Source organism: Mastigoproctus giganteus, chromosome 10 (genome assembly GCF_048544385.1).
Source record: "Mastigoproctus giganteus isolate SK-2022 chromosome 10, ASM4854438v1, whole genome shotgun sequence".
Classification (NCBI taxonomy): Eukaryota; Metazoa; Arthropoda; class Arachnida; order Uropygi; family Thelyphonidae; genus Mastigoproctus; species Mastigoproctus giganteus.
In genome coordinates this window covers 203,056,834-203,077,563 of record NC_143584.1, presented here as the reverse complement: position 1 = coordinate 203,077,563, position 20,730 = coordinate 203,056,834, and the positions used below count along the sequence as shown (strand labels likewise).

The window sequence follows — 20,730 nt, the reverse complement described above, 5'->3', positions numbered from 1 at the left end:
CATTCAACTGCCGTTTTCTGGAACCACCTTCCTTCATACGTATTTCCTGAAAATTACAGTCTACAGAAGTTCAAGTCCAATGTCAACAAATATCTTCTTTCGTCTTCTCAACCTTCAACCCAAGCACGGTATCAAGTACTATAGGTTCTAATACCTCTCATGTTTGGGGTTTACATAAAAAATAAAATAAAAAAATTCAAAGATTGCCAACCCCTCAGAAATTGATTTTAAAGCTGCAGCCAATTTCTGCCTTGTAAATGTTCTGGGAGGCTGTGGAATATCAGGTTCTTCTGTTACTTCAGAATTTAGATGTGTCTCTATTTCAATTATTTCATCGGTTGTAAATTCTTCAAAATGCGAGTTCAAAAGCTCTCTCACATCAGTCACATCAAGGTCAAAGTCTATTTTATTGCCCAGTTCAACAATTTCTTCAGTCACAGGTTCTACTGGCTACTCAAAATCACTTATATTATTTGCAAATTGTGGACCCAAGATTTCCACACACCACTTCAGTTTATTTCCTTCACATCCCCAGGCACCAGCAATGTTTTGCAATACATTATAGATGCTGTATGCCTTCCAGAAATCCCTTAACTTCTTCTCCTCTCTATCTATAAAAGCAATGGCTTCAGATAAGGTCCGCCTTAGGTAATATGCCTTAAAGGAGGCTGTAATACCTTGGTCCATTGGCTGAATAATAGAGGTTGTATTAGGAGGCAAAAAAACAATCTTAATTTTATCATTGAAATCAGCTATGTAGGATGGATGGCCAGGGGTATTATCAAGAAATAATAAAATTTTGAAGAAAGGGTAAATTTTTAGATGCACAATACCTTTTCATTTCCTCCAAACAATTAGCATTAGCATTAGCATTAGTAGAGGCATTTGATGCAAGAAAGCAAGCTTATGCAGCATCAGCCAAAAAAAAAAAAAAAAAAACCACTTCCACTTCACCCCTCTGTTCGTTCAAAATACCTGTCCAGCTGAGCCTTAAACTTATTTAGGCTATCAACTTCCACGACAAGGGATGGAAGTCTGTTCCACCAACCAACCACTCGCTGGCTAAAGGCAAATTTCCGCACGTCTATCCTACATCTGTCTTTCCTCAATTTGAATTTATGCCCTCTCAGGTGATTATTCTGAGCAAGAGGAAGAATCCCATCAGCTTTGAGCATGCTCAAACCATTCAATGCTTTATACTCCTCTATCAGATCACCTCGCTGGTGCCTAGTCTCCAGACACTGTAATTTGCAAAACTTAAGCCTTTCTTCGTAAGAAACCCTTTGTTCCATTCACTTCCCCTTAACAAAACCATGCTGTGTCCGAGCTATAACTGAAGTCTTGTCTAAATGATCCTGCAGTGCTTCTTTAACTAGTGCCTCCATTAATTTTCCTGGAACAGAAGATAAACTCACAGGTCTATAATTACTTGTGTCAGCCTTTGATCCTCCTTTGTGAATTGGGGTCACATTTGTTGCCCTTCTCTGTACTCGTTCCAGCAGCTCTACATCCTCTTGAAATGAGGCCTCCAGACCTGTATACAGTACTCTAGGCGTGGCCTGACCACTGCCTTATACAAGGGAATAATCACCTCCTTATCCCTGCTAGAAAAATTCCTATATATCATTGACAATACACCATGAGCTACTCTTGCAGCCTGTCTGAACTGCTCAGAGAACTTCATATCTGCCTGCACAACCACCCCCAGGTCCCTTTCATTCTCTACCACTGTCAGTGTAGTACCACAGAGTTGATATGTTGCTCTGGGGTTGCTGTTTCCCATGTGTAGTACTTTACATTTGTCAATGTTAAACTTCATTTGCCACCTCTCAGCCCATCTGCTCAACCTTTCCAGATCCTGTTGCAGCAGCATAGTGTCAGTAGTGTCCTTGACAACCCTGCCTACCTTTGTATCGTCTGCAAACTTCGACATTAAGCTTGATATACCATCATCAATATCATTTATGAATACAGAAAACAATAATGGACCCAACACTGAGCCCTGAGGGACTCCACTAATAACGTTAGTCCACGACGAGCAGTGTCCATTGATTACCACTCTCTGTCTTCTCCCCCTCAGCCACCCCTTTATCCACAGCAGCAATTTGCCTCCAATGTCACACTGCTCCAATTTGTGCAGCAGTCTTCCATGTGCAACAGTATCAAAAGCCTTTCTAAGATCCAAGTATATAATATCAAAGTTATTCCCTGCATCCAGTTCCTTTGTGACTGCATCATAGTATCCAATCAAATTGGTCAGGCAAGACTTCCCCTTAACAAAACCATGCTGTGTCCGAGCTATAACTGAAGTCTTGTCTAAATGATCCTGCAGTGCTTCTTTAACTAGTGCCTCCATTAATTTTCCTGGAACAGAAGTTAAACTCACAGGTCTATAATTACTTGTGTCAGCCTTTGATCCTCCTTTGTGAATTGGGGTCACATTTGCACATCTCCAGTCTGTGGGTACCTCCCCTGAGTCCAAGGAAGCTCTCATAATTATGGCTAAGGGTTTGCTTACTTCCTCTGCTGGCTCCTTTAATATAACTGGATAGATCCCATCCACCCCAGGTGCCTTTCTTGTTTTTATCTTCAACAATTTCTCCTCCACTTTACTCTCAGTTATTACAAGATTCTCTAGCTTACTGCCACAGTTGAATACACCTCTGGCATTCCCCTCGCTGAATAACTCCTCGTGTGTGAATGTCGATGCAAAATATTCATTCAGTTTGTTAGCTACCTGAGCAGGATCATCGACAGTTGACCCATCGATATCCAGTGGACCAATCTGATTCATCCCCTTCCTTCTAGAGTTTACATAACTAAAGAACTCTTTGCTGTTTTTCTTTGCATCCCTTGCCAAGGATTTCTCGTAATCTACCTTCGCCTGCCTAACCTCCTTTGTAACTTGGTTACAGATCAACTTGTATCTCTCATAGGCTTCTGTGTCATGTGTTAATTTGTATGTATCCCATGCATGTTTCTTCTCTGCCATATGCCTCATCAGTTCATCTGACATCCATTTAGGCCTAAACCTTGAACAATATTTCTTAGTTGGTATGTAAAGCCTAGTAGCTTCCAAGATAAGTTCTTTGAATGCTCCCCATTTTGCATTTGCTGTTGGTAACATCATCAGTTGGTCCCACTGTATAGAATTTAAATACTGTCTCAGTCCATCGTAGTTGCCTTTACGAAAGCAATAACCCTTCCCTTTACCCCTAATGGTAGTTACCTCTTTGAGTAAATCCCACTTCAGCACACTGTGATCACTGCCACCTAGTGGTTCATTTATCTGCAGATTCTTAATGCATGAAGAAACACTGCTGATAATCAAATCAAGAGTATTCCTCCCTCTAGTTGCCTCCCGAACATGCTGATGTAGAAAACAATCATCCAATAAATCCACAAAAGCCTTGCTAGTGTGTGAGTGACCAGCCCCCAAATTCCAATCAATATCTGGGAAATTAAAATCTCCCATTATAAGACTCTCTGATTTAGTGGCCCACTCTATTTCCCTGTACAGTTTCTTATTATACTCATCAGAGTCATTAGGCCTATAGCACACTCCTACTCTCAATTTTGATCTCCCAATGCTTATGTCACACCAAACTGACTCGACACTGCACTGTCCAGCGATGTCCACTGGCTTCACTTCCTTGGATTTTATATATTTCTTAACTAATAGCATAACCCCTCCTCCCTTCTTATCCAGTCTATCCTTTCTGTAGACGTTGTACTCTCCAAATTCCGGTTCTGCATTCCTTATATCTGTGTGACACCAAGTCTCTGATATCCCAACAATATCTGCCTTTGATGTTTTGAGCAATACCTCAAATTCATCAAATTTATTTACTAAACTCCTAGCATTGGTGTACACACAAATATACATGCACCTATTTCTATTCTTAGCTACCCTAACACAACCCATGTGTTTACTTGTACCGCAATGACTCCCAGCAGTCTCTGAAATATCCTGAATCTTGTTTTTCAGGCTTCTGCTCATTCCAATAGAAGCAGTGCAAGAATCTCTTTCACCTCTGCCAGTGGCTACTGTTAATCTATTCGTCTTTGTATCCTCCCAAGCTAGCAGTTTTCCGACCCACCTAACAGTGCCTCGATAGCATCAGCAAATATTCTTGCACCCTTTCTATTTAAGTGTATCCCATCCCTGTAGAAGCAATCTCTCCTGTTAACAAGTACAGTCCAGGCTGAAAAAAATTCTACCCCTTGAGCCTTGCACAATCTTTCCAGGTCCAAATTGATCGACAAGGCTCTCATCAGTTTTTAAAATGATGTCTATAAATAGTTTTTTAATAAGTAAAATAGTTTTTAAACTAGTCTTCGGAACAGTTCCGTTGTCATCCAAGCCTTCCTATTGGATTTCCAGATAACAGTAAGGGATGACTTCATAATTCCTTTTAAAGCCCTTTGGGTTTCTGATAAATACACAAGCAAAAGTTTATGTTTATAATAAACGGCTGCATTACCACCAAGTAAAAGAGTCAGTCTTTCTTTTGCAACTTTACATCCAGGTGCACATTTTTCCTGGCACCTCCGTAGCCAGGTGGGCAGGAGCAGCAGTGTATAGCACACGCTTCTTGATCAGATAGGGGTTCGATCCCATGACCACCAGATACAGAGGATGCGGAAAGGTCAGGAAATGACCACCGCATATCACCGGAGCAATATGGCCTTAGTTGCTAATGCTCCTAAAAACCAAATAACAACAACATTTTTCCGCTCTGGAAATGTATGTTCTGGAAGGCATTTTTTTCCAGAAAAGTTCTGTTTCGTCAACATTGAACACTTGATGAGCACTGTAACCACCTTCTACTATTGTTTTTTCTAGCGCTTTCAAGAATTCACTTGCAGCTTGAGTATCTGCACTCACCAATTCACCCTGAAGTCTTAAATTGTGCAACTTAGCCCTCATTTTAAAACATGAAAGCCACCCAGAGCTAGCTGAAAAACAGTCATTTGCATATTCAAGTTCAGCTTTTTTCTTCAAATCTTCAAATAAACTCCTAGCCTTCTCCTGAATTATTAATGAACTGAGAGGCACATGGTCTTGTGTTTACCTCTGAACTTTGAACATAATTGTAAGATTTATTTAAATCTTACAATTATATTCACTATACATTTCGCATTTCGTTTTATAAGGAACTCGTATCTATTGGCAACTTTAAGAAATTTTGAATGAATTGTGATGTTCGTTATAGCGAATGTTCGTACACAGAGAGTTGCCTGTATTTATTGATGATAAGTTAATAAATACAACCGAAAGAACAAGCTGGCTTTAGGACAGGATTCTCAACTATGGATCACCTTCACGTAATATCACAGCTAATGGAGAAAGCAAATGAATATAAAACACCATTATGCCTGGCATTTGTGGATTATGAAAAGGCATTTGACTCCATACAGCATAAGGCAATGTTTCGGGCACTGGAAAGACAAGGCATAGATACCCCACATATTATGATTTTGAAGAAAATATATGAGAGTGCTACCTCCTTTATTAGACTAGACAAAGACAGTAGGAAATTTAAAATTGAGAAAGGAGTTCGACAAGGACACACAATATCTCCGAAGCTGTTTACTGCTGCCCTTGAGGAAGCTTTCAGAAGATAAGACTGGTCGCAGAAGGGAGTCAATGTGAATGAAGAGTACCTCAACCATTTACGATTTGCAGATAGATTACATTGTGGTCATAACCCACGATCCCAAAGAATTAGAGGAAAATCTTAATCAGTTATGCACAGTTAGTAAGGATTTTGGACTAAAAATGAATATGGCTAAAACAAAAGTAATGATGAACAAGTATGCCACAGAAAGGGAAATAATGATTGAAGGAGCAGTAATTGAAAAGGTGGAGTCATATACTTATCTGGGACAAGTTATTAGCTGTAATAATGATAAATGGCTGGAAGTCAAGAGAAGAATAAATTTTGGATGGATAGCATTCAGGAAATATAGTCACATACTGAAGAGCAATATCCCAGTTTGTCTGAAACGTAAAATAATGAACCAATGTATACTCCCCACCATGACTTATGGAAGTTAAACTTGGGCACTCACCAAAAGAATGGAAGAGAAGCTGAGAACTACACAGCGAAGAATGGAAGAGAAGCTGAGAACTACACAGCGAAGAATGGAAGAGAAGCTGAGAACTACACAGTGAAGAATGGAACGAATTATATTGGGAATCAGACTGTTAGATAAGAAGAGAAACACATGGATTAGGCAGCAAACTCAAGTAAAGGACATTGTTATCAAAACTAAAGAACTAAAATGATCCTGGGCAGGACACATAGCTGGAAGACATGATGGCAGATGGACTAAGAAAATAACAGAATGATACCCAAGAGGAGCTAGAAGAAAACCTGGAAGACAAAGGTGGAGAGGGATAGATGAAATTCATGAGTTTGTGGGTAGTAAATGGATGGCCAGTGGCCAAACCGGAAAAAACTGGAAAGTTGCTGGAGAGGCTTTAATTCTGCAGTGGATTTAAAATGGCTGATGATGATAATTAATGATACTGATGAAGGAATATTAGGCTAAATGTCTACATTAAGCATTAATGTCTACATTTGCAGATGATACAAAGGTTGTCAGGGTGGTTTGATCACAGTAATGACAATATACTACTGCAACAGGGTCTAGAAAAATTATGCACATATTCTGAGAAATGGCTATTAAAGTTTAACCTTGACAAATGCAAAGTACTGCACACGGGCAGAAGTAACCTCAGAATAAAGTAACAAATGTGTGGTACTACACTCAGGGTAGTGGAAAATGAAAAAGAACTAGAAGCAAATGTACATTCTGATATGTTCTCTCAGCTGTGCAGAGAGGCTGTCAAGCCAGCTCATTTTGTTTTGTCAATTATATACAGAAATTTTTGAATATACAGGAATTTAGGCCAAAACCTTGAATCAGGAGGTGATTATCCCATTGTATAAGGCAGTGGTCAGGCCACCTCTTGAGTAGCAATGCATACAGGCCTGGAGGCCCCATTTTAGGAAGGATGCAGAGCTGCTGGATGAGGTACAGAGAAGGGCAATGATATTTGTGAGGGGAACAAAAGAGTGCTCTTACCAATAAAAAATTCAGTTCTGCAAATTGCAATGCTTGGAGACAAGGCACCTGCAAGGTAATCTGACTGAGGTGTTTAAGGCCTTGAATGGTTTAAGACTGCACATAAGAGGGCAAAAATTGAAATTGCGGAAGGATGGTTTAAGAATAGATATGCAGAAGTTTGCCTTTAGCCAGCTTGTTGCAGACTGCTTGTCAAACTATTGGAGGGAATGGATGGGTGAAAGGGATTTTTTTTTTTTTTTTTTGGCTGATCCTGTAAAAACTTGCTTTCTTGCACAATTTCCATTTATAATACTAATAAAATAAAAAACTGTATAATTTAATTACCAACCTTTACCTATTCTGCTGTTTTTTTGCAGTCATTGAAGCAATGGTACAAGAAATACTACAAAATGACTGAAAATAATCTGCATTCCTTTAATATAAAAATGGTGATATAAAACTTACTACATAAACAGTGCTGTGGCATCTGACAGCTGCCAATTTTCTTTAATTTTTGGAAAATACTTTTTAGTGTTTCTGAATTCTGAGTGGACAATAGCAGTATTCCATATTTACTTAATGGATTGCAAAAGACGCTGTTGCAGCAGTGTACTGTTATTAGTGTTATTAACAACCCAGCTGACCTTCGTATCATCTGCAAACTTGGACATTAAGCCTGATATACCATCATCAACATCATTAAAGAAAACAACAATGCAGCCAAAACTGGACCCTGGGGAACTCTACAAATTACATTAGTACATGAAGAGTGGTGTCCACTGATTACAACTCTCTGCTTTCTCCCACTCAACCGTCCCTTTATCCATAGCAGAAATTTGCCTCCAATGCCACACTGCTCCAATTTGTGTAGAAACCTTCCATGTGCAACAGTATCAAAAGCCTTTCTAAGATCCAAATATATGATATCAAAATTATTCTTTGCATCCAGTTCCTTTGTGACCACAGCATAGTATCCAATCAAATTGGTCAGACAAGACTCTCCCTTAACAAACCCATGCTGTGTCAAAGCTATAACTGAAGTCTTGTCTAGATGATCCTGCGGTGCTTCTTTAACCAGTGCCTCCATTAATTTCCCCGGAATAGAAGTTAAACTAACAGGTCTGTAATTACTTTAGTCACCCTTTGATACTCCTTTGTGAATTGGGGTCACATTTTCAGATAGATCCCATCCACCCCAGGTGCCTCTCTTATGTTTATCTTCAACAATTTCTCCTCCACTTTGCTCTCAGTTATTACAAAATCATCTAGCTCACTGCCAGAGTTTAATTCACCTCTGGCATTCCCCTCCCTGAATAACTCCTCGTGTGTGAATGTTGATGCAAATTATTCATTTAGTGTGTTAGCTACTTGAGCAGTATCATCAACAGTTGAACCATTGATATCAAGTGGACCAATCTGATTCATCCCCTTCCTTCTACAGTTTACATAAGTAAAGAACTCTTTGCTGTTTTTCTTTGCATCCCTTGCCAAGGATTTCTCGTAATCTGCCTTCGCTCTGTCTAACCTACTTTGTGACACGGAAGCCTATGATAGATATAACCAGCTTATATCTATCATAGGCTTCCGTGTCACCTGTTAATTTATATGTATCCCATGCATTTTTATTCTCTGTCCATGTCTCATTAGTTCATCTGACATCCATTTAGACCTAAACCTTGAACAATATTTCTTAGTTAGTAAAGCCTAGTAGTTTCCAAGATAAATTCTTTGACTGCCTACACTTTTGAATTTGCTGTTGGTAACATCATCAGTTGGTCCCATAATATAGAATTTAAATACTGTCTCAGACCACCGTAGTCACCTTTATGAAAGCAAAAACCCTTCCCTTTACCCCTGATGGTAGTTACCTCATTGAGTAAATCCCACTTCAGCACACTGTGATCACTGCCACATGATGGTTCCTTTATCTGCAGATTTTTAATGCATGAAGAATAACCACTGATAATCAAATCAAAAGTATTACTCCCTCTCGTTGCCTCCCGAACATGCTGATGTAGAAAACAATCATCCAATAAATCCACAAAAGCCTTGCTAGTGTGTGAGTGACCAACCCACAAATTCCAGTCAATATCCGGGAAATTAAAATCCCCCATTATGACTCTCTGATTTACTGGCCTAGTCTATTTCCCTGTACAGTTTCTTATTATACTCATCAGAGTCATTAGGCCTATAACACACTCCTACTCTCAATTTTGATCTTCCCATGCTTATTTCACACCAAACTGACTCGACACTTCACTATCCAGCAATGTCGACTAGCTTCATTTCCTTGGATTTTATGTGTTTCTTAACTAATAGCATAACTCCTCCTCCCTTCCTATTCATCTATCATTCCTGTACACATTGTACTCCCGAAATTCCAGTTCTGCATTCCTTATATCTGTGTGACACCACGTCTCTGATATCCCAACAATATCTGCCTTTGATGTTTTGAGCAATACCTCAAATTCATCAAATTTATATAACAAACTCCTAGCATTGGTGTATACATGTACTTGTTCCTATTCTTAGCTACCATAACACAACCCATGTGTTTACTTGTACCACAGTGACTCCCAGCAGTCTCTGAAATACACTGCATCTTGTTTTTCAGGCTGCTGTTTCCAATAGAAGCAATGCAACAATCATTTTCACATCTGCCAGTGGCTACTGTTAATCTATTAGTCCTTGTATACCGCCAAGCTAGCAGTTTACCGACCCACCTAACACTGCCTCGATAGCATCAGCAAATATTCTTGTACCCTTTCTATTTAAGTGTATCCCATCGCTGTAGAAGCAGTCTCTCCTGTTAACAAGTACAGACCAGGCTGAAAAAAATTCTACCCCTTGAGCCTTGCACAATCTTTCCTGGGCCGAAACATAAAAGAACTTAAGCCTCTCTTGGTAAGAGGATCCCTTCATTCCCCTCACCAATCTTGTTGCTCTTCTTTGTACACATTCAAGCAAATCTACATCCTTCCTAAAATGAGGCCTCCAGACCTGTACGCAGTACTCAAGGCATGGCCTGACCGTTGCCTTCTACAGAGGGACAATCACCTCCTTTTTCCTGTTAGAAAAATTCCTGTATATCATTGACAAAACCCCATGACCTGCTCTTGCAGCCTGTCTGCACTGTTCAGAAAACTTCATATCTGACTGCTCAATTTCTCTCATTTCTTTTTCATTTTTTACCACCCTAAGGATAGTACCACACACTTGATACGTTCCTCTGGGATTACTTCAACCCATATGCTGTTCTTTGCATTTGTCAATGTTAAACTTCAGTTGCCACTTCTCAGCTCACCTTTCCAAATTTTCTAGATCCTGTTGCAGTAGCACACTGCCATTTCTTTCATTAAGTAATGGCAGTGTGCTACTGCCATTACTTAATGAAAGGGAAATAAAGGGATCCCCTGCCAATCTTTGTATCATCTACAGAATAGGCAGGCAAAGGAAGATTATGAGAAATCTTTGGGAAAGGATGCAAAGAAAAACAGGAAAGAGTTCTTTACTTAGGTAAACTTTAGAAGGAAGGGGATTAATCAGATTGGTCCACTTGTTGATGATCCTGCTCAGGTAGCTAACAAACTAAATAAGTATTTTGCATCTACATTTACACATGAGAAGTTATTCAGTGAGGGAAATTCCAGAGGTGAATTAAAACTCTGGCAGTGAGCTAGATGATTTTGTAATAACTGAGAGCAAAGTGGAGGAGAAATTGTTGAAGAGAAACATAAGAAAGGCATCTGGGGCAGATGGAATCTATCCAGTTATATTAAAGGAGGCAGCAAAGGAAGTAAGCAAACCCTTAGCTATATTTGTGAGAGCTTCCTTGGACTCAGTGGAGGTACTCATGTACTGGAGATGTGAAAATGTGACTCCAATTCACCAAGGAGGATCAATGGGCAACACAAGTAATTACAGACCTGTTAGTTTAACTTTTGTTCCAGGGAAATTAATGGAGGCACTGGTTAAAAAAGCACTGCAGGATCATCTACACAAAACTTCAGTTACAGCTCGGACACAGCATGGGTTTGTTAAGGGGAAGTCTTGTCTGACCAATTTGATTGGATACTATGATGTGGTCACAAAGGAACTGAATGCAAAGAATAATTTTGATATCATATATTTGAATCTTAGAAAGGCTTTTGATACTGTTGCACATGGAAGACTGCTTCACAAATTGGAGCAGTATGGCACTGGAGGCAAATTGCTGCTATGGATAAAGGGATGGTTGAGTGGGAGAAGGAAGAGTGTGGTAATCAATGGACTAATGTTATTAGTGGAGTCCCTCAGAGTTCAGTGTTGGATCCATTGTTGTTTTCTGTCTTTATAAATGATATTGATGATGGTATATCAGGCTTAGTGTCCAAGTTTGCAGATGATACGAAAGTTGGCAGGGTTGTTAAGGACACTAATGACAGTACGCTACTGCAACAGGATCTAAAAAAGTTGAGCAGATGGGCTGAAAGGTGGCAAATGAAGTTTAACATTGACAAATGTAAAGTACTATATATGGGAAACAGTAAACCGAGAGTAACGTATCAACTCTGTGGTACTACACTGACAGTGGTAGAGAACAAAAAGGACCTGGGCGGGTAATTGTGCAGGCAGATATGAAGTTTTCTGAGCAGTGCAGATAGTCTGCAAGAGTAGCTCATGGTGTCTTGTCAATGATATACAGAAATTTTTCTAGTAGAGATAAGGTGATTATTCCCTTGTATTTGGCAATGCTCATGCCACACCTTGAATACTGCATACAGGTCTGGAGACCCGATTTTAAGAAGGATGTAGAGCTGCTTGAATGAGTACAGAGAAGGGCAACAAGATTAGTGAATGGAACAAAGGGTTGCTCTTACGAAGAAAGGCTTAAGCTTTGCAAATTACAGTGTCTGGAGACTAGGCACCTGTGAGGTGATCTGATTCAGGTGTATAAAGCCCTGAATGGTTTGAGCATGCTCAATGCTAATGGGATTCTTTCTCTTGCTCAGAATAATTGCCTGAGAGGGCATAAATTCAAATCGAGGAAAGACAGTTGTAGGATAGATGTGAGGAGGAAGTTTGTCTTTAGGCAGCGGGTGGTTGTTTGCTGGAACACACTTCCATCTGTCGTTGTAGAAGTTGATAGCTTAAATAGATTCAAGGCAGACCAAGACAAACATTTGGAGCGAGTGTATAGGTGAAATGAGAAAGTTTTTTTTTTTTTTGGCTGATGCTATATAAGCTTGCTTTCTTGCATCATGTGCCTTTACTAATGCTAATGCTAAAAGGATATCATGCTCCTTCCTGCATCTAAATTCCTGCACAGGGAATTTCAATTCTGCCTAACAGTCCTGATTCAGGCCTAACTCACTTGGTCAAATGTGAAAACTTAAAAGTTTATCTATTTGCATTAAAAAGGCAAAATTTTTTGCTAAACTATATACCAGTGTTATAGTTCAATTTCTTAATAAGAGATTTAAAGTAATCATTTAAAAAACAAGTATAAGAAAATACTATACAGCCAAAGAATATTTATATAAATAACTGAAATAGTTGATACCCAAGGTGTGACTAATCCACTACTAAAAAAATCAAAGGCAAACAAATTAGAATAGCTAAAACATACAGACATATCGAAATATATTAAAAAAATATTTTAAAAAAAGAATAAAATAAAATATATGCAACCTTTACCTGTAAAGCATTACTATGTGTTGTATGAAGATAATTACGTAATTTTTCAGCTACTTTCTGTTCAGCTGGAGCTAGTTCTTGTTCAAAATGACTTACTGAAGTTCTCCAAAGAGCCTCTGTATATGGATTATACTGTAATGGGTTTATATCACTGAATGGGCTAAATGCTTGATCCATCTGCAATTCTTGTTGCTCGTCAGTATCTAAAAGTTTATTTAATTGATGGTGCACTCTTCTTATAACAATTATCTATAATAAACCAATATTTAATAAATGGATAAGCTGCATATATTGAAGAGGCAAGTAGTCTATGCCTTGCTTATCTCCACTTATACATATATAAGTAAAACAAAATCATAATGACAGACATAGAATGTTGGATAAAAACATAATTTGCCAATACTAATTTATTTATATGTCAAAACATGATCATTTAAAATCTTCCCTATAATGAACAACCACTGAAAAACAAGAAATATTGCAGTCAGAAAGTGAGATGTCATAATAACTGAATATGACAAAAAAAAAAGGTAATGTCAACACTTTTGTCAAAAAGTCCCGTCCACTTAAGGTTTTACAATTTTTCGGATTTTCAAAAGTTATTTGTATTCATTTTAATTTATAGACACAGTGTCTTCTCTCACTCGTTGTAGTTCATTGGAGTTCTGATGTATTTTGGTGATGGGTTTAGAGCTCTTGGACCATGGATACCAGGTACATTGGATCACTAATGGTTTGCCTCCGAGGGTAGAATTCATTTCGTTATTTTAATATTCATTTAAATTCAAGGAGTGTTAGTGAAGAAATGTCCTACATGCATATATTGAGGTAATTCCTCTCATTATTTTGAAAAGTGATCTTGGAAATTATAATTTCAAAGAAAATAGTGATGCAAAGTTTAATGAGCATGGGCTTTGTGCATGGAGGTAAGTGTTCTATATCCTTCTTATTTTCCCTTCATTTACTGAAGGAACTATCTCAACTGTTGATCTTCATGTTTTCTTCTATGATTCTCAATTCAGAGCCTTTATTTTCTTATTGTGTAAGCTGATCCTAGCCAAACTGTGACAACCCCCACAGTGTAAACATACAGATATCATACTAGATAAAGGCCAATCAGCAGAGTGGTGTTTGGTTATGTTGCGAGATCTTAATGCTCCAAGAATGACTTTTTTTGGGTGCTTTTCGCTCTAATTTCCTATTTATTAATATCGCCTATCCTCTCAGCTGGTGCAGGAGTACCTGGAGAAATAATTGCAAACTTCAGGCCATCAACCATCTCCAAGGGCTCTTCATGACTTGAAAATAGCTCAAGTAGAGAAAAGGATTTGCTGCTGCCTTTTTTTAGTGAATAGCCTCGTATTGAGCAAAGAACAATGAGAGAATAGCCATTAGAGGCAATCTTCTAAAAACCTTACAAAACAATCCGTCTAACACTACCTAAAGGAACAAGTAATTGTTCATTTTGTGATGTAATTATCATCATTCTGTTATTACTAATACAAATTTTCTCCTTTTTTTTAAACTTTTGAGGTAATGAAAAATTGCATCTTTTTATAAATTTTAATTTATATCTCACAGAATACAAAAGTTATTCTAGTTCTTTGTCATTGTTATTTCCAGTGCATCTGACATGAATACAAATTCACATTTAAAACATCAAATAATTTACATATTAGATGTTACTTGATATTGTTCAACCAAGATGATCACAGAAAGCAGTGGGTTCTAGCATGCTGGGGTCTTTATCAGCATGCTACTGCTGATCCACTTTGTTTCTTCCATCATTACTGGTGATGAACCATGGGTACATGGCCATGATCTGAAAACAAAGGTCCAGTCCTCTAAGTGAAAGTTTCCATCTGCAATGCCCAAAAAAGCAAAACAATCTCATCAAATGCGAAGATCGTGCTTATCGCACTTTCTGACTGGCAGGGCACTGTTCAATATAAATATGTATTTCTTGGTTAAGCAAAGTAGTGAACCAGGAATACAACAAAACAGTTCAGTTCTGTGGAAATTGCACAATGCTGATTAGAGATAATGACCAGAAAAAAAAAAGTTATATTTCTGGACAGTTAGAAAAAGTTATATTTCAGTTATATTAAAGCTATATTTCTTGCTTTCCAATCAAGAATTTCTTGTGAAACATTCCTTCAACTGTGGTCCCTCATCCAACATACTCACCACATTTAGCTTCTGTGTGATTTTTTGTTTTCGAAGCTTATAGCCCCTTGAAAAGTCAGTGATTTGCAACATCTAGGGAAATTACTCAGAACATGAACACTGAAACTATTAGCAATTTCAAAAGAAGCCTATCAGGAATGCCTCCAGAAGTTTCAGAAGTGTTGGAATTAGTGTATATAGAATCTAGAAGGAGAATACTTCAAAATAGATCCATCCTAATAGCTGGTTTCATTTTCAAAACATAAGTTTAGTCTCCAAAATTTTTGATGGCACCTCATATGCTATAAATCACCAATTAATTCATTTTTTTTCTATTACAAAAACCTTAAATCTAATATCCCTATAACTGAAGCTAATTAATAATTAATAAACTAGAAGCTAATAAGGGTATTCCTACTAACAGTAAATATGTTTGACTGAATATGTTTTGTGCATGTCAGACAAATTTAATATTGCATTTGTCTCTTGCTGATTTCTAAAATTTAGAAGCTTTTAATAAGTTAATATATAAATTTGCTTAATTTAATTTAATTAAACTGCAACATATTTGTATCAAATTCAAAACAAAATAATAACATATGAAGAACCAGTTCTGAAAAGGTAATTCTTTATTTACTGTTCAAAATTCTCATCATTGAAATGTAACTACAAAACAATTAAAATATTTTAACTTGAAAAGTTCGATATATTTTAATTTGAAAACGTCCATATATTTTAATTTGAAAATGTCCATATATTTTAATTTGAAAACGTCCATATATTTTAATTTGAAAATGTCCATATATTTTTTGAAGATATATATTAATTCTGACAACAAAAAAGTATGCACAACGTTATGATCTATACAAAAAATCAATAAATATCATATCATTCTGAGATTTAAAAGCAAAACATAACTAAAATATTTTGAATTGCACAGCATGAATGCATTACCTACCTCTTTAAGTCGCTCTGAAAAACTGATAACAAATTTAGGGATAAACTGCTGCCCTTTCCATATATGAGGGCCAAAATTTGGCCAAAATAAAGAACTAAGCTTCTGACACATATCCTGCCAAGTATCACATATACTTATACATTGATGAACTTGATCTTCCACTATAGAGAATGGCTGCACCCACAGTTTAAGATGACCAAGTTGCTGCTGAATATAGAGTGCAACTGAGTTTCCTAAAAAAGAAAGGAAAAAAAAAGAAAAGAAAACTACACAATAAGCATTTTGATAACAATTTTATCTATTCATATTTTAAATTAGTTTATTAAAATAATCAATTAATATAAAATTTATATTTATAAATGGCAATTTCTAAAGGAAAATATTCATCAGTAAATACAAATGAAACACGATATGACAAAGAGCTGGACTTACATGAATAAGTAAAACACATGTATTTTAAACTAATAATTTTCTGACCAATTCAGATTTAATTTTACTGATATTTGATCAGAAGTTACATTGTGCTTTGTGCTTCTGAAGATTCCTTTATATAGCGATGACTATATAAACCTAGGGGTTAACACCACCCCAGGGAATAATAAAATGCTAAAAGTCTTGCATCAATCTGATTTTTCCTTCTCATGTAATTAATGCCTGAAACATAATTTCATTTATACATATACAGATTTCTGTGGAGAGAAGGAAACTGGGAATGGAGGGGGGAAACTGGGAATGGAAAAGGATATTTTTCTTATGCAAGTAATGCTCAAAATAGAGTTTTCAATGGTAAAAAATAATAAAATAATAAAAAATAAGAAGGCTCATACCTAGTAAAATGTTTATGGTATGAAATATTTACGTAAAATATTTATTCATACTATGTAGACATTTATTTTTATTGTTCATTAGTTTTACACAAATGAAAACTCCATTAACCAATTTTTAAAATTCAGAGAACATAGCTCCATAACCAAATGCATTTATATAGAAATCACAGCACAGATCTTTATAGGGGTGATCTTGTCTTACCAATCCAAAGGGATACTATGATGCAGTAACAAAGAAACTAACTCCGCCATGGACGGTCCCAAGCCCGGCTGCGAAAGGAGGAGGGTGGTCATCCTGCCGAAATGACCAGAACCGGGAAACCGGGGAAACTAGGCAAGAAACCGCATGAAATTCGGAACAAGCTCTTACAACAATGTTACCGCATCCGGGGTAGCCGATGCGCCAGCACTGGGGACCCAGGGTACTGGTGTGAAGTGGACCACTGGCCACAGAACAAGCTGTTATAACAATGTTACCGCATCCGGGGTAGCCGATGCGCCAGCACTGGGGACCCAGGGTGCTGGTGTGAAGTGGATCACTGGCCACAGCAATAAGCTTACTACGCCAAAAATGACAATTAACATTGGCGAATGGAATGTTCGAACGGGGCACCACGTTGGACAAAAGGAAATCATTGCCCAAGAACTACTTAGGTGCAAGATATCAATCGCGGCATTATCCGAATTAAGGCTCACCGGGTCTGGAACGATGATCATCCAACCACCAGCACCTAATGAAGCGGTTATGCTATTCTACTCTGGTGGTGAGAAACGAGAAGCAGGAGTGGGCTTTATGGTCGATGCTCAGGCCACCAGTAGTGTGATCGCTTTCCAACCAATATCGGACCGCCTGGCAGTCCTTACTGTCAAGGGCACCATCAAGACCCATATTATCTCCGCCTATGCGCCAACTGAGACTAGCCTGGACCCGACCAAGAATGACTTCTACAACCAGCTCCAACATACGCTGGATTCAATTCCGCAGACAGAAGTGATCATCCTCGCAGGGGGCTTTAATGCCCATATTGGCGTGGACAGATCTGGTTGGGAAACAACAATGGGCAAGTTTGGCCATGGGAAGATCAATGACAACGGCTTACGTTTGTTGTCCTTTGCCGCATCTAACAACCTGATCATTGGAAACAGCCATTTCCAGCACCCTCAAAAACATCAACTTACATGGCGAAATCCATCTGGCAAGGACTCAGCAATCCTGGACTACATTTTGATCAATGCCAGATTTCGCTCATCACTCATGGACGTTCGTGCCATGAGGGGACCTGATTGCGGATCTGATCACTACCTCATCCGGGCTAAGGTGCAGCTCAAATTACGGCATGCAAAAAGATCATCTCGGTCAGCCAAGCTGGACTGGAGGCAGCTAATGAATGCTGCCAACAAACAGGCATATCAGATCGCCCTATCCAACCGCTTCGAGATGCTGGCCGTGCCCGAGGATATAAATGAAGAAGAAAAGCAGATCTCTGATGCCATCCTGGAATGTGCCAAGCCCCTATGTCCACCTGCCCGACGTCGAACGCAACCATGGATATCAGACGAGTGCCTCGACCTCGTGGACAAACGGAAACAGGCAAAGTTGGTCGACTTTGAACGGTACCGGCAGCTAAACCGAGAAGTCCGACAAAGAATGACAGCAGAAAGAGAAGCATACTGGAACCAAGTGGCAGACGATCTTGAAGTGGCGGCATCCAAAAACGAGTATCGCACTCTCTACCGCACCCTCAGATGTCTGAGTGGAAAGACCAAATTGACTAGTGACAACATCAAGAATGCTGATGGGACCTTCGTGCGATCACCATCCGAACGCCTGCAACGGTGGAGTGAATTCTTCAAAGCTTTGTATAATCACGACCCACCTCAGGGACCGCCAGCAACAGAACTCTCGATCGACCCCCCTGAGGTCTCCATGGTCGATGTTGAGCCTACAGTAGAAGAAGTGAAAGCAGCCATACAATCCCTGAAGAATGGCAGGGCACCAGGAGTGGACCAAGTCACCACAGAAGCGATCAAAGCCGGGGGAGATGTACTGCTTCGCCGACTACACTCACTCCTCAAAACCATCTGGTGCACTGAACAAATTCCGTTAACATGGAGGAAAGCCATTATCGTACCGATCCACAAGAAAGGTGATAACCGGGACTGCAAGAACTACCGTGGCATCAGCCTCCTTTCCATCATCGGAAAGGTCTTTATGAAGATCATCCAGTCAAGACTGCAAAAACATCGCGAGCAAACCAGTCGAGAAGAACAGGCAGGATTTAGACCCGGGCGAGGATGCTGTGATCAAATCTTTGCCATTCGTCAGCTGATGGAGGAGAGGATCCGGTGTGGACAGCGAACCGTCATTGTTTTCATTGACTTTAAGTCTGCTTTCGACTGTGTCCACCGGCCTGCCTTATGGAAACTACTAGAGGTTGAACATGTACCTCGAAAAGTCATCACACTCCTCCAAACTGCATACAACGGTTTAACCAGCCAGGTGCGCATCCAGAACGATTTATCTGAGGAATTTACCATCCAAACTGGAGTCCGCCAAGGGGATGTAGCCTCCCCGTTGCTTTTCAACATCGTGGTCGACGCCATTATGAGGCAAGCATTCAGAAACAGACAGGGCATACAATATGACAAGGATCACTATGTGACTGACCTGATGTTTGCTGATGATAGTGCTATCCTTGCCGGTAACGACGCTGAAGCCACGGACATCCTCTACGACATTGCCCGCATTGCCCGGCCATACGGTTTGAAGATCAATGCTGGTAAGACAAAGGCCCTGACAACAGATGGGTCGCAAGCCACCATCTATCTCGAAGGCGTCCAGATCAAGCAAGTGCAGGACTTTAAATACCTTGGGTCGCTGGTCCAGGAGAAGAAAGTTGCATCCACCATGGAAATCCACAGCAGAATTGGACAGGCGGCCACTGCGTTCGCCTCGCTCAAATGGTGTCTGTGGAAGAGGACCAACGTTTCCAAAGACTAAAATCCGACTCTTCCGGACTTTGATTCTGCCCATTCTTCTTTACGGATCGGAAACATGGATTTGTCTCAAGTTAGATTTGAACAAACTTGAGGTATTCCAAATGTGATGCCTGCGGCAGATCTTGGGCATCTCTCTTCGCGACCGCATCACTAATGATACCATCCGTGCCAGATACCAACAGCAACCAACCATTGCCGACCAAATCCAGAAGCGAAGGCTCAGATGGTTTGGCCACGTATGTAGAATGGGCACGAACAGAATACCATCCACACTCCTTTGGAGACAACGACCCACCCAATGGAGCATCCAACGGACTGCGCCTAGGAAAACGTGGGCCAAGCAAGTGGAAGATGACTTGAAGAGCCGACGTCTCGACCTTAACCAGGCCAGGACTGAAGCCATGGATCGTAAGGTATGGAAGAACATCACAGAGCAAGTCCGAAACCCTGCGGCACCTACAGCAGCATACTGGTTGCGTGGCCAACCGCCTCCCCCAGCTGCCAGCTAAGGACCAAAGAAGAAGAAGAAGAACAAAGAAACTAGATACAAAAAATAATTTTAACATAATATAGTTAGATTTCAGAAAAGCCTTTGATACTATTCCACACGAAAGAGAGCTGAACAAATTGGAGCAGTGTGGGATAAGTTAATATTAGGGACAAGCTACTACTATGGATAAAAGGGAATTCTGCCAGAGATAATTATTCCATTGTATAAGGCAGTGGTTAGGTAGCATCTTCAGTACTGCATACAATTTGGAAGCCTCCATTTAGAAAATATGTGGATCTATTGTAACAGGTGCAGAAAAGAACAAGATTAGGGAGAAGAGCAAATGGGGATCCTCACCAAGAAAGACTTCAGTTCTACAAATTGAAGCATCTGGAAACTAGGCATCTGTGAGGAGATCTGAGTGAGGTGGTTAAGTCTTTTAACAGATTGAGCAAGCTTAATGCTGAGAGCATACTTCTTCTTGCTCAGGCTATACACATAAGGGGACATAAGTTCAAACTGAGGAAGGATGGTTG

At 39.3% G+C, this 20,730-nt stretch overlaps 1 protein-coding gene across 1 annotated transcript in view; it reads right to left on the bottom strand.

Annotated features, from left to right (window-relative positions):
* btv (dynein cytoplasmic heavy chain beethoven) overlaps positions 1 to 16,076 on the bottom strand; it is a 696,240-nt gene extending 680,164 nt beyond the window's left edge. Inside the window, exons 1-2 of the mRNA XM_090384033.1 lie at positions 15,878 to 16,076; positions 12,754 to 13,002 (exon numbers count right to left, since the gene is read on the bottom strand). Coding sequence (XP_090240159.1) covers positions 12,754 to 13,002; positions 15,878 to 15,988 — 360 coding nt within the window. The 5' untranslated portion in view covers positions 15,989 to 16,076. The remainder of the gene's footprint in view (positions 1 to 12,753; positions 13,003 to 15,877) is intronic.
* Between the last annotated feature and the right edge of the window lie 4,654 nt (positions 16,077 to 20,730).